This window comes from Neolamprologus multifasciatus, chromosome 7 (genome assembly GCF_963576455.1).
Source record: "Neolamprologus multifasciatus chromosome 7, fNeoMul1.2, whole genome shotgun sequence".
In the NCBI taxonomy this organism is placed as follows: domain Eukaryota; kingdom Metazoa; phylum Chordata; class Actinopteri; order Cichliformes; family Cichlidae; genus Neolamprologus; species Neolamprologus multifasciatus.
This window is the reverse complement of record NC_140445.1, coordinates 38,004,677-38,017,981: the sequence shown is the minus strand read 5'-3', so window position 1 is coordinate 38,017,981 and position 13,305 is coordinate 38,004,677. Positions and strand designations below refer to the sequence as shown.

General features: G+C 40.8%; 1 protein-coding gene across 5 annotated transcripts in view; it reads left to right on the top strand.

Annotated features, from left to right (window-relative positions):
* LOC146514770 (endophilin-B2-like) overlaps positions 1-12,145 on the top strand; it is a 37,341-nt gene extending 25,196 nt beyond the window's left edge. For all 5 annotated transcript variants that reach the window (XM_085167155.1, XM_085167156.1, XM_085167159.1 and 2 more), the window contains one exon: positions 10,740-12,145. In XM_085167155.1, coding sequence (XP_085023281.1) covers positions 10,740-10,847 — 108 coding nt within the window. In that variant the 3' untranslated portion in view covers positions 10,848-12,145. The remainder of the gene's footprint in view (positions 1-10,739) is intronic.
* Positions 12,146-13,305: the final 1,160 nt, after the last annotated feature.

The following is a 13,305-nucleotide window of genomic DNA, read 5'->3' as shown; positions in this document are numbered from 1 at the left end:
GTGCTTGACCACAAGCAGGATGCAGCACATAAGCTCATAATGTGCTCTCGACCTCTGTTTGCCAAACTTACACTTAACCTTTGGTGGGCAGGAAGAGAGATTTTCAGTGACCACAGCAACAACTCATCGAGTACTTAGGAATACTGTAGCATTGTACATGTAGTATGTTTTGTATGCAGTTTTGTATGGATATTTAAAACCGGTCACTCTTAGAAATGAGACCTTGTGTCTCGATGAGAAAGGAATGGTGAAATAAAAAATATATATGTGATTAAATGCAGCTTTTCTGTTTTTTTCAAGATGGCGGCTTGAAGTATGGTTGTAGCAGAGAGTGCTAGCACACAAGTTCGCTGATTTTACACTCATAACCCGCATTTAAAGCTACAACATGGATATTAACTATTTGTAAGGTCTGGGATGAGCATCAGCAACTACTTTTTGAAACAGTCCGACTACATGCCGCAAAGGAAAGTTGTAGTGTCTGACACCACGGAGGGCCCAACCTACAGAGCAGAGAAGCTAATGAGGAGACTAGCATGGAGCCGACGCAGAGTTGGATATTAGATCGGAACCAGCGGTCCACAAGGTGATCCGGGAAGTAACTGTGAACCTCACTAGAGTCATTGAAGATAAACTAGGACCGGTCCCTCTGCTTTTACAAGTGCAAGGAAAGCAGCTGGAGGACCACGAGACACGGATAAAGGAAGCGGTTTTCATTCATTGAAACGTCAGGAATCCGCCCTCCCGGGATAGACATTGGCACTTTGACCCTTCTATCCTGTACGATCTTGGATTCACAGGTTACCTCACAGAGGAACTTGTCTCCCAGAGTAATGACGGATAACCCGTCATTACTCTGGGAGAGCATGCCTGCTCTGTATTGACTTGATTTATGTGACACAAGGAGCCAAGAGAACATGACTCTACGATTGTAGATGATTAGAATCAGAGACAGAGCTTCTTAATCTAGATCTTCTGAGCATGTGTCTGGAAAATTCTGTAAATATTTCATGCAACTGTGGAAGACACCCGACTGTCTCGCTTTTGGAGACACACACATGCATCCTCTGAAGCTGAAAGTGGAACAGCTGGATAGCACCAACCACTAAGTGTTGGGTTTGTGACAAGGTCATATTATGGGAAGGAAATGACAGGGTAGAGAGAGTGAAGACTTTATGCTTTTGCATTGCCACCACTCATATCTGTGGAAAATGGGAAGGACATGCAGTTACTGTGTTTGTTTTCCATTCAAACATGTACAAACATAGCTTTGTGTAACCACGGTAACTTCTGACCCCACTTCCGCCAGTCCCTTATTGTGGCGGGAATGAACCCTGTATAAGTTCCGGGTCAATCAGCTGCATGTTCCCTGCTTCCTCTGGCTGCTGTTGTCCCTGTGGTTGGCGTGGTTGGAATGTGCTTGGTGCATTGGTAATCCCCTGTGGATTCCGATTAAATTCCCAAAATCCTAATGGGCAGACAAAGGCAGTCTTCGCCTTATCCTTCTCCTCCATTTCAATTTGGTAGTAACCCGACTTGAGGTCTAGCACCGTGAACCACTTTGATCCTGCAAGTGCGGAGAAGGTGTCTTCCAGTTTGGGCAGAGCATAAGCATCTTTGATTGTTTGCAGATTGAGTTTGCGGTAGTCAATACAAAGACGTACACTGCCGTTCTGTTTGCGTGCAACCACTATTGGAGAGGCAAATGGTGAGTCGGATTCTCTGATAACGCCAGAGTCAAGAAGTTCTTGCAGGTGTTTCCTTACAGCATCAAGATCTTGAGGGTGAATTGGTTGTGGTCTTTGCTTGAAAGGAGTTGGATCGGACAATTTGATTTGGTGATGGATGGAGGTAATGACTCTATAGACTGGTCTGAATACTGAATGTGTTGCTCTTTGGAAATGACTTCCTGGAAGGCGCTGATTTCTGCAATAATAGCTCGAGCTGGAATGTGGATTTCATGGTCAGACTCATTACTCACTACAACAGGCAGAGAACATGGCCAATTTAGGTAAGTCCACAAGGCAGGTTTTTAGTAGGAGTCCACCAGGCAGAGAACTGGAGGTGGGGTGTTCCAGAATAACTGCTTTCTCACCTTGGAATAGCCTTGTGACCAGGCATCCCTCAAGGACAGTGGTCTGGCAGTAATGGTATGTGGTTGGTCTGACTTCAAGATTACAGGAGCATACTGGTCATTCGAATTCTGGACGTGGCGACACTGGAGGATTTTATAAACTGCAATGTAACCGGAACCAGTTGGCAGGAATGACTGCTCAGAGTGGGTATCACAGTGTTTGCTGTACGCAACGTCAAGAGTGTTGGTACCAACAAGTATCATTGGGTGTGATTGCTGGACGTCAGGCACGACAAGAGCAAGTGTATCAACATTAATGGATGAACCAAGAAAATCAGCGGGAACGTCATGTTAATCTCAATGTATCCCAGCTGCAACCATTGACTTACCCAATACTCCGCAACCTGTTCCACTTATCAACCAGCCAGATGTCCCTGTAGTATTGGCTACAGAGGAAGAGAACGCTATTCTCTCAGAGGAACCTGTACCTGTTGAAGAGGAACAAGTTATTGCTAACGGAACTTTGGAAGCTGGCTTTGTGCCAGTTCCTCTTGCTGAAACTTCTCCCGATGAGAAAGTCTGTCTTCTGATTCAGAAGCATCCAGAAATAACTTGTCACAACACTCACCCACTGAATCAGAGCCTCTGAGTCCTGAGGCAGAACCACCCTTGAGGCACTCAACCCGCGCCAGGAATCCTCCTGATCGGCTGCAGTACATCAAGCCTGGTAAGCCTCTGTTAAAGAGCGTTCACACCTTTCTGCCTGGGTTAAGTTCTGTCTTCTCCTTCGCTCTTCAAGACGATGAAGAAGAGGAGACGATGCCTTGCACCCCAGCCAACCAGTCATTCGCTGCCAGCCTAGTCCATGTACGAGGACGTCCATGAGATTAGGGGGGGAGAGTGTAACCACGGTAACTTCTGACCCCACATCCGCCAGTCCCTTTATTGTGGCGGGAATGAACCCTGTATAAGTTCCGGGTCAATCAGCTGCATGTTCCCTGCTTCCTCTGGCTGCTGTTGTCCCTGTGGTTGGCGTACTTATCAGATATTGACAAATTTTACACTACAGACCAGTTGACAGCGTGCAATAACCCGGCCGATTCATTCATCTTTACACCACCTCACAATCGACTCAACGGTCAGGTTTTTTGCCCCCGCGATCAGCCCTGATCAGCACGGGATGGCGAGCCACCCGACCACCGCTACATTGCGGTAGGAATCGTAAACCTATGGACTGAATTAAACTGTTGACACATGACCATCACAGGTCCATGGAACTAAACTAAATCTCATACTGGACTAAACCTCATCCCACCTCCTTTTGGAACATAATAAGCTGTTTTGTATTGTTAACATTATTTTGTTTGTTATATATATGCATATATTTTTTACTTTTTGTATATCTGTCTATATATTTATCATAACATACACAATATATATATTTTGAGCTCTATTTTGGTTTCCTGTGTTTTATTCACACACTCAGGCTCCATAGTCGAGACTACTTCTGAAAGCTCATTGTCTATGAAGCTGCAGTCAGGCGCCCTGGTCCTTTAACCGCGTTACATTTGCTTTGATTCTATGTATTCTTTAATGATTGGGAATGATTTGCTGGAAGCACTGGCCTGCTTAAACTACTGCCCCTGCAACCCAAACCCTGATAAGGTAACAGATAAGAGGATGATAGATGGATCAGCTGAAAGTCCAGATGTGCCTCTCCAGTCCTGATTCAGGTCTTTGCTGGATTTTTCCTGTTTCTTAAGGACATGGCTTTCAGATACTGTTCATCTGCTGTACATAGCTTTTTTTTTTTAGGGCTGCCAGTTAACTTATTTTCCTCTGATCTATGATCTTCAGAATCCTCTATGTAGCTCAGGATGTAGGGCAGGTCATGTAGTAATCAGAAAGTTGATTTTTTTTTTTTTTTATCTCTGGACAGGATACTAACCCCAAGTTGCTCTCCGGTGAATCCATCCGAGTGTGAATGCTAAAAAGAAAGCACTTAATCGTAGAAAAAACTGCGTCTGTGAATGTGCGAATAAGATATGTTGTATAAAGGGCTTCGAATGCTTAGGTAGCATAGAAAAGTGCTTTTGTCCTTTCCAGTTTCCTCAAAATCTTTTTAAGGACACCCTGCACACCATGCTGAGAGATGCCAGGTTTTTAGCTAATAGCTGTTGATTAAACATTTTTTAATCTCTGTAACTGTGTTTATTTGGCATTTTTCATGGTTTCAAATAAAGAAATGGAAGACATTTACTTGTTTTTGTGACAGGCTGTGGGTAACAAAGGAAAGTGTGGGACTGTGGGTTGCATGAGCCCGATGTGTTTGTAGCGAGTTGCACGCCAAGTTGCAGCTTTAATTATGAAAGGGTTTTTGGTTTGGCATATTTATGGTGTAGATCTATGATGCAAGTCTAAAATGTCCAAAAAGATGAGAGAAAAGGGTGATTGTGTCAAAGGGTTAAAAACTCCAGGGGGTAGGGAGCCGGTGTTTTCACGGGATTAAAGCTAAAAGACTCAGCGAGTCTGTCAGTGTAGGATGTAGGCTGATCAACCAACCTCATGTTAAGACTGAAAAATGCAGTTTTAGGCATCCAGGTTAAAGTACTGGCTCTTTTTTGTGTATGGTGTGAGTGTGTTTGTGGAGAGAGTGAAGGTGAAAGCTTTTGTGAGATGCTGGAAGTGTTGGTAGTCCTGCTGTTGCCCACTCTGTTCCACTGTGAAGTCACTGATCGCCTCAACATCCAGGGAGGATCTGATCTAGTTACTAGTTAATTTTCTGTCTGAAGTATGAATAAAAACAGTTCAGTTAGATTATAGTGTGGAAATGATTACAGGAGGGTATATAAAATCTTTCTTGGCACTGGCCTGGGGCGTGTGTTGGTTGCTACATTGCTCCGTGTAGTGAGGAACACTTGAGCAAGTCTGTAGGATGAGGCGAGAACATCGGTAGCTGCTGAACATTACCTGAAACAGGACTGCAGTAGCTCTCTTAGATCTCACCGAGCATTTCCATGCACAGTCTAGTCATCATTTATGCTTTTTTTAAGTGGCGACAACAACAATCATCATAAAATAAATAATTTAACCAAATAAATGAAAAGAAGAGACAGTATTGACCGGGAAGATGCAGGCTGAAGTTAATTACACTGGACGTTACTGCTTGGCATCTGGCAAATCAGGGGATTTTTACAAGAAGATTTTGTCAAAAACAAATGTTTTATTATGAGTTTTATGTTCATCACCTTCAGTCGAAAGAGTCGAAAAGTCGACCTAAAAGGGAAGCGCGGATTTTTAATCTCACTCTTGCTCCGGCTTGAGCATGACAACTTAAAAATATCAAGTGAACGTCTTTGATGGAGGTCACTAATGGAGCTGTTCCATCTCCCTCCATCTGTCTGACTTCTAGCTTGAATGAAAATTCATTTCATGTTGCTTCTCGCCACATTTCAGTTCAGGGACTTTGTGAAGCTTCCGTTTACCGTCTGTGACTCAGTATCTTTGCCAATGTCAAATGTCACAATGACGGCAATAAGAACTTTAAAAAAAACCCCCAAAAAACAGGGATTGTCTGTTTGTGAATGGAGGTGCGGGCCTCTTGGTGGAGTTTTGGTTCCAGTTCTTAGTTTCTTGATCTTGATTCAGGATGCTTGTCCAGTCTTTTCCCGTTAGTCACAGCTTTACTTGCATTATGTACACTTAAATTAAATAAGGTAATGAATAACACTGGTACGTTTCTAAACAAACTCAGCACTCAAATTTACCAGAAGGATAACGATGGAAAAAAACACACAGAAGACCACACAAAGTTAAACTAACCTGGACCTTTGTAACACTAAACTCCACCAAGTATTCTGACTTATATTTCATTTTCTTCTTATTGCCATCATTGCTACATTTGAATCCACATCTCAGCAGAAATACTGAGTCACAGATGGTAAACTGAAGCTTCACAAAGTCCCTGAGGTGAAATGTGGCAAGAAACAACATGAAACCTCCCTGAGCCTGGTTCTGGTTTTCTGTCTTTCCTTCCCACTGTGCCAAAGCGCTTGCTCAAAGGGGGTCGTCTGATTTTTAGGGCTTTCTGTTTTCTTTGTATTATTGTAGGGTCTTTATCTTACAGTATAAAGTGCACTGAGGAAACTGTTGTTGTGATTTGGCGCTGTACAAATGAAATTGAATTGAACATTGTGACATGAATATCGGCTCGATCATGATAAGAAACAGACTTGTTTTGTAGTATGATTTGTTTTAACTAATCAGTTTTACTTGAAGTAGCATGTCCTGTCATTACATCCCACACATTCATTCACTTGGTACACCTTGATAGTACTGGGTTTGGGCCCTTTGCTTGCACTATGCTTTTATTCTTTATGGAATGGATTACACAAAGTGCCGGAAACACATGAAACACATGTACCAAAGGGCCCAAACACTATTACACCACCAGCAGCTGCCTGAACAGTTGACACGAGGCAGGGTGGATCAATGCTTTCATGCTGTTTATGGTGATGTTTGGGTACCGTTGCCTCAGCTGACAGGAGTGGCACCGGTGTGGTTTTCTGCTGCTGTAGACCACCCGCTTCAAGGTTGGATGTATTGTGCTCTTCTGCCTTGCTGTCAACTTAAAGACACTTGCTGGATATTTTCTCCTATGCAGACCTGTAAATAATAGACATGGTTTAGTGGTAAAATCTCATCAGATCAGCAGATGTTCTCAGACCAGCCCGCCTGGCACCAGAAACCAAGCTACGTTCATAGAATGAAATCACCCTTCTTCTCCATTCTGGTGCTCAGTTTATCCCAGACATCCCAGGCAGCAAGACTATTTATTATATATACTCTGTCAACATAAGGCAAACATTACTATAAATTATGTTTGCCTCTGTCAGTGCGTCCCAGGGTGGCTGTGGCTACAATGTAGCTTGCCATCACCAGTGTGTGAATGTGTGTGTGAATGGGTGGATGACTGAACGTGTAAAGCGCTTTGGGGCCCTTAGGGACTAATAAAGCGCTTTACAAATACAGGCCATTTACCATTTGACATGATTTTATTTTGAATATTTTATTGTTAAGAGATGTATTCTAAAACACTTCTTCAGCTGAGAATCAGAGAGGAGAAACACACAGTTTACTTGTATACAAGTAACAGAGCACACAGAGCACTCGCACTGAGAGTGAGGGCTCTGAGACTTGCAGCCCTTGACCAGCCCTGGTCTTTATTTATACATCAGTGGTTGTTTGTTACATTGGAATGTGGAGTGTATATGTGTGTGTGTGTGTGTGTGTGTGTGTGTGTGTGTGTGTGTGTGTTAGAGTGTGACCCCATAAACGACTTCCCTTAACCTGCTGGTCTGGAAAATCCAACAGTTCATCTATATGTAAAAAAGGCACTTAGACTAAAACTGACATAGCTACGTTAATCCTACCATAAAACAATAAAAGAAGGTACAACCTTTCCCATGCTCCTAGATGTGGGGGTGAATGCCAGAACACCCAAGAATGTACAAAACATTGTTACAGACCTCCTAGGATGAGACATTCTTTCAATATGCCACCAACTATATACTTCTAAACACAAATGATTACATGCAGTATTCTACCATATGCAAACTTATATCATTAAAAGAGTATACTGACTACTAAGTACAATTTTCCATTGACATTTATATTATGCTTCCTGTATGATATAATAAAAAACCCCAAATGTGAACAGTTTTAAAGCTGTTGAAATGGTCCGAACAAGTGGGAAAAAAATTCTCACTTTTTAAAAATTAAACAGTTTCTATTCATTATCAAGAAAAGCATAAAAAAAAAAAGACAAAAAGAGAAAAAAACCCCAAAGGGAATATATTAAAGTCATTATATACCTGTACAAATACACATATGGGGAAGAGAGGGAAAAAAAAAAAAAATATCACTCAATTACCCACAGATTTAGAAAAGAAAAAGATAAACTCCAAGAATGAATTGTCCTTTACACTTACTTCCTATTTAACTGAGAACATCTTAATCGCAACCCCCCCCTCAACAGTTGGGACAAATCATTTGGCAAATAAGAAAGCAAAGGGGACCAAACATTGAGAAAGAGACCCTCATTTCCTCCTAAAATAGCAGCAGTTCTTTCGTGAGGAATAACTTTAAATAATTCTCTGTACCACAAAGTCACAGAGGGAGGTTTATCCTTAACCCAATTAATGAGAATACATTTCCTAGCTACCAGCAATGTTTGTCACATAATTTGCGCTGCAAGTGATTCAATGTTACTTCTTTTGAGGGTAGGCCAAGAAGAAAATACCCGGGTCCCTTTGAATCAGATTGTTAAAAATATTACTTAGTTCTTGAGATATGAAGCTCCAAATCTTTTGATTAATTTACATTCCCAAAAGTAATGAAAAAAAGTACCAGTTTCTTTTTGACATTTACTACAAAAATGGGAAATATGAGGTGCAATCTTATGCAAGACATTAGGAGCTATATAAAGGCGATGTATGATTTTGTATTGGTTTCTCGCAAGCGGTTGCAAGTAAAAGTGGAACTACCTATGTTAATGGCTCCTTTCCACTCCTCTTCGGTATATTGATTATTAAGATCTCTCTCCCATTTATGAATAGCACTCAATGTTGCTACTGAGAGTATATAGGAGAGAATAAAAGCTGAGATAAAATGAGTTCTGTCTTTTCGCTTAATAAGAAATGTCTCAATCATCATATAAACTATTTCTGAAGACTGTGGAATTTTAGAATGAACAAAGTTACGAACCTGGAGAAAGCCAAAAAAGTGGTCTCTAGGAATATTAAAATTTGACTGCAATTGCTCAAAGTTCATCAGTGTGTTGTTTTGATACAAATCGCCAATTACCCTTAATCCCTTTTGTGCCACTTATCGAACATACTGTGAGACATTCCTGGAACAAATCTTTGTTTCTCAGTAAAGGAGTCAAGAATGAAGTGCAATCTTCTCTATCCACCTTTTACGCATTTTACGTGAAAACAATTTTTCAACATCCAGAGGACCCCCATTTAAAACATTTCGCAGCTCACTTTTAAATATGGACATGAATAATTCAATTCAGTCAGTGGACTGGTATACCTGTCATGTCAAATAGTAGAATCAATATAAAACGTGAATGACTCCTTCCATACATACATAGAAAATGCAATTATGAAAGTGACTGTGCATTCAGAATACTTTAATAGAGTATAATGACAGTAATGGACACGACATTTTGACACTCGTCACATGTGGAGAGAATATCCTGAACTTGACGAGTGTATTTTTCTAAAAGGTTAATGTCATTAAATGGCACAGATTAGTAACAATGACCCATAACACAGTGGAGAGGTCCACTTTGATCATTACAAGTAAAGCAGGTGAGGACTAGTAGTCACCATCAGCCCCCACCTTCACACTGCTGGATGTAGAACATTTGTCTGGCCTAGCTGCCGCCCTAAACAAGAATAAAACCTCAAAACATCACCACAACAACATTGTCATCCCACATGACAAATGAATCAGTAACAGCTGGATGTTAACTGTAACAACAGCACATCTGCAGGGAGTTAAGTTAATCCTGTCATCCAGTTTACTTTCCAGAGAGAAGTTCAGCCTCACTTCCTCTTCTCATGCAATGTTGTACTGTATGTTTGTGTGGGAAGACTTGACAGCATATTCTCTTTCAGGCCACAAGACATTATCTATAATATCAGCATGTATGGAAAACAAAAAGTGTGATTCATGTATTTAAAGTACTTTTCTAGCACTTCCCTGGCCTCGGTCAAAGTTGGGTAATATTTTAGACTTGCGGTGGGATGAGTCAGATTTCCTTAGTTTAACTCAACTATAAACTCATAAACATTCAAGCTTCCATTTAACACCTTGTGGAGAGGAAAGAGATTTTCAGTGACTACAGACGCAACTCACAAAGAAATTATGAACACCTGCAATCATCTGAGCTGTTCTCAATGTAAGACTTTTAAAAAGTCAAATTAGGAAAATTTGGTAATAAAACACACATAAACATAAAAGTGGCATCCTACTCAGTTTAGCTGGGTGTAGGTAATTTTTAAGGGTTTTTCATTAGGTGGTAGTATCTGGTACCAGGTACTTTTTAGGACCTACTCAGCCAGGTTCCCAAGCAATCCAGCAGACTGCATGCCACAGACTGGCCTCTCAGTGATGTCACTCGATGAGTCATGAAAGCGTCTCCTTCACAAAAATCAAAATCACAACTTTTAAAACCTGACAATGAGAAAAATGGCTTCACAAAAATCACCATGGTCCCAGAGTCTGACAAAAAGCCAAACGCCCAGCAGCAGGTATGAAAAAGCATCGATGTCCTCCTTTGTTATGGTACATTAATTATGTAATGCTGTTTTCAGTTTGCCCCCTTTTGTTCACACATGGGTTTCCCTTAGCAGACCTTTAGAAATGCTGGCACAGGTGCTAATTGGAGGAAGTGTTTAAAGATGATAACACATAGATGAAGTCAGGGAAATTCCTGATAATGGGCTGGCATGAAAAACGTGAGCACGAGCAGCGACGGGATGCAGTTATGCTACGTCACTAGCAATTATTTTCTTTCCTCTTAACGTAACATTGGTCACTGTAACCTGTATGTGTGTATGTTTTTAGTTTTTTATTTTTGTCCTTCTCTCTTCAGCTCATTACTGTCTACACCGTACCAGGAATGGACCCCGACTGGCTGATCGGAGAACGAGGAAACGAAAAGGGCAAAGTACCCGTCACCTATCTAGAACTGCTGAGCTAATGGACCAAGCAAAACACACACACACACACACACACACACACACACACACACACACACACACACACACACACACACACACACACCTGCAAAAACCTCTATCCACCGTCACACATGTGGACTGGGTGGACCTGCTGTTGGCCCCAGTTTGTGCTCCTTGTGTATTGGTTCAGCTCACAGAGGGAACCCCTGCACTGACTTCTATGCTAATAACCCAGCACTGTTTGAAAATGCTGTGCAGGTATCTTCTAACCACCTGGATGAAACAATATAAAGATTTATCAAGGTGAGATAGTGGAGAACTTGGTTAGCAAGCTCTATCCATAGACTGTATCTGATAATTAGTGCCAATTACCAGGCTAATAAATTCCCCCAGAGCTCAGATGTTCTTGGACGGTCTTTTGATACAATTAACTCTACAGAATGGCAATAATGATGCAGTTATTTTATTACATTTTTCAGTTTATTCAACTCAAAAAGAAGAAAAAAGTTGAGTCATTTAAATTTGGACCTTTATGAAGGAGCACAAAGAAAAGAAAAGGAGTGCTGAAAGACTAAAATGAGCCTACACGTCATTTTGACACAGATTTTATTTACACCAGATTCTCGTAGCTCCTTTGTTATGGTACAAAGGAAGTTAGTGAATGCTTTAATCTCCACACAGCATTTGTTGAGTATCAAAAGCCAGTTCTGGTAACTTTTGATTTCAGATGAAAGTAAAAGCCTCTTTGTTAGGCACCAATGTTTTTAGCACACAGGAGAGGAACCTCGTCTGACTTCGTGGAACAGCGTGCTTATGTCGACCGTGTGGATGGGTGTCTTGAGGTTTTCATGATGATCTCTGTAGGTGTCCTCCATTTCAAGAGATTGAACCTAATTCTGGAAATACCTGCACAGCTACGGTATTTTAATTTTTATGAGACCAGAGAAATCAGTGTGACGGTCCCCTCTGTTATACGCAGAGTCCAAACTGCAGCTGGCTTCCCATCTCCTGATCTGAGGCTGTGTGAAAAAACTTATGCAAAACTGCCTGTTTGACTCATTTCTAGTAATACTGATGATTATCAGAAAGAAACCTGTGACTGTACGAGTCAGGTTATGTTGATGTGACCTATTACTTAGATTTCCTCTTATTGCGTAATGTGTACACAGAGTGTAATGAAGAGCGCTCAGTTTGTTGACTGTGCAAACGTGTCTGTTGTGTGGAAACTTGCACAGTTCTGGCAAATACTCTGACATCTGTGAAAACTTCAAAGACCCGGGCCTTGTTTGATCCATTAAAGAAAAATTCCATGCAATAATTATTACAATGTGAGTCATAATTTTGCACATTTTATCAGCTCTAACTACATTTTTTTCTTCACAATTTTCTTTCAGCTGTTTCACAATAAAAATCCTTTTAGAAAATGAAGCATTTCAATACACGATTAGGGCTTTTAATTTGAAACAAATATTGGAAAATCTTGAGTGTGTATAAACAAAAGTGCAGTAACTTTAATGAGGTGTGAGTGGACTGGAAGTACTAAACAATACTATACAACCAATTATAACTTCTCAAGCTGATGAAGTAGATAAAGGACACACACACATTTCTATATTTGTTTGAATTTTATTCAGTTAATAAGAAAAAATTAATTCAGTGTCCAGTTTAGTGCTGGCCCGCAGCCTGCAGCAATAAGATTTAAGGTAACTTAAGTCACTGAGGCAACATTGACCAACATGTCAGTTTGTCTTTACGGGCCCTTCTGCTTTAAATAAAGCTGGATTACAGTAAATGCAGGTGTACGTACTTGCACTCTGGTAGTGTTACACCTACTTGATGCTGGGAAAGAAAAAAAAGTTTCATAAACAACTTCACAAACAAAACCAGGAGCTCAAATTCCCACTAAATTTACAGTTAAGCAAATAAAGCGGGTTTCCTATTAAGAATACAAGGTTTAATGGTGCACAATGATGCTTTCCTGGATATTGTCGTGCTAGATGAATTACATCATCTACTATTTGCTCAGCAGGGCTTTCTAGTTTGCCGTAAAGCTGTGTCACACACGTGGAAGCTCAAAAGTTCCCATTTTCATGTTTGTCATGCAGAACTTCATGACGGCGATTCCACCTTCTAAAAAGAAAACAAGACCCCGATAAGAACCAGCTCATTATTTTTCTTCTGTTACTTCAGTTTATTTAATCATGCGATGCAACATTTTACATCCACGCTATGAGCATTTTCTGAGGTGTGTGGGAATTTTGGGCTGAATAGCATATTAAGGCTCTGTTTAAACCTGCAACAAAGCCAGTTAATAAAATAAATGCTCTCCTGTAGAATCCATCTGATTTCACTCTGATCGCATCATCCTTGTTTTCTTCAAGTGTTAGTGGCACAGCTGTACTCAGTGTGTTGGTTGGATGAATATAATGGAAACATACTGAGAGAGAACCCGCATTTAAGTGTGTATCACTTGATTAC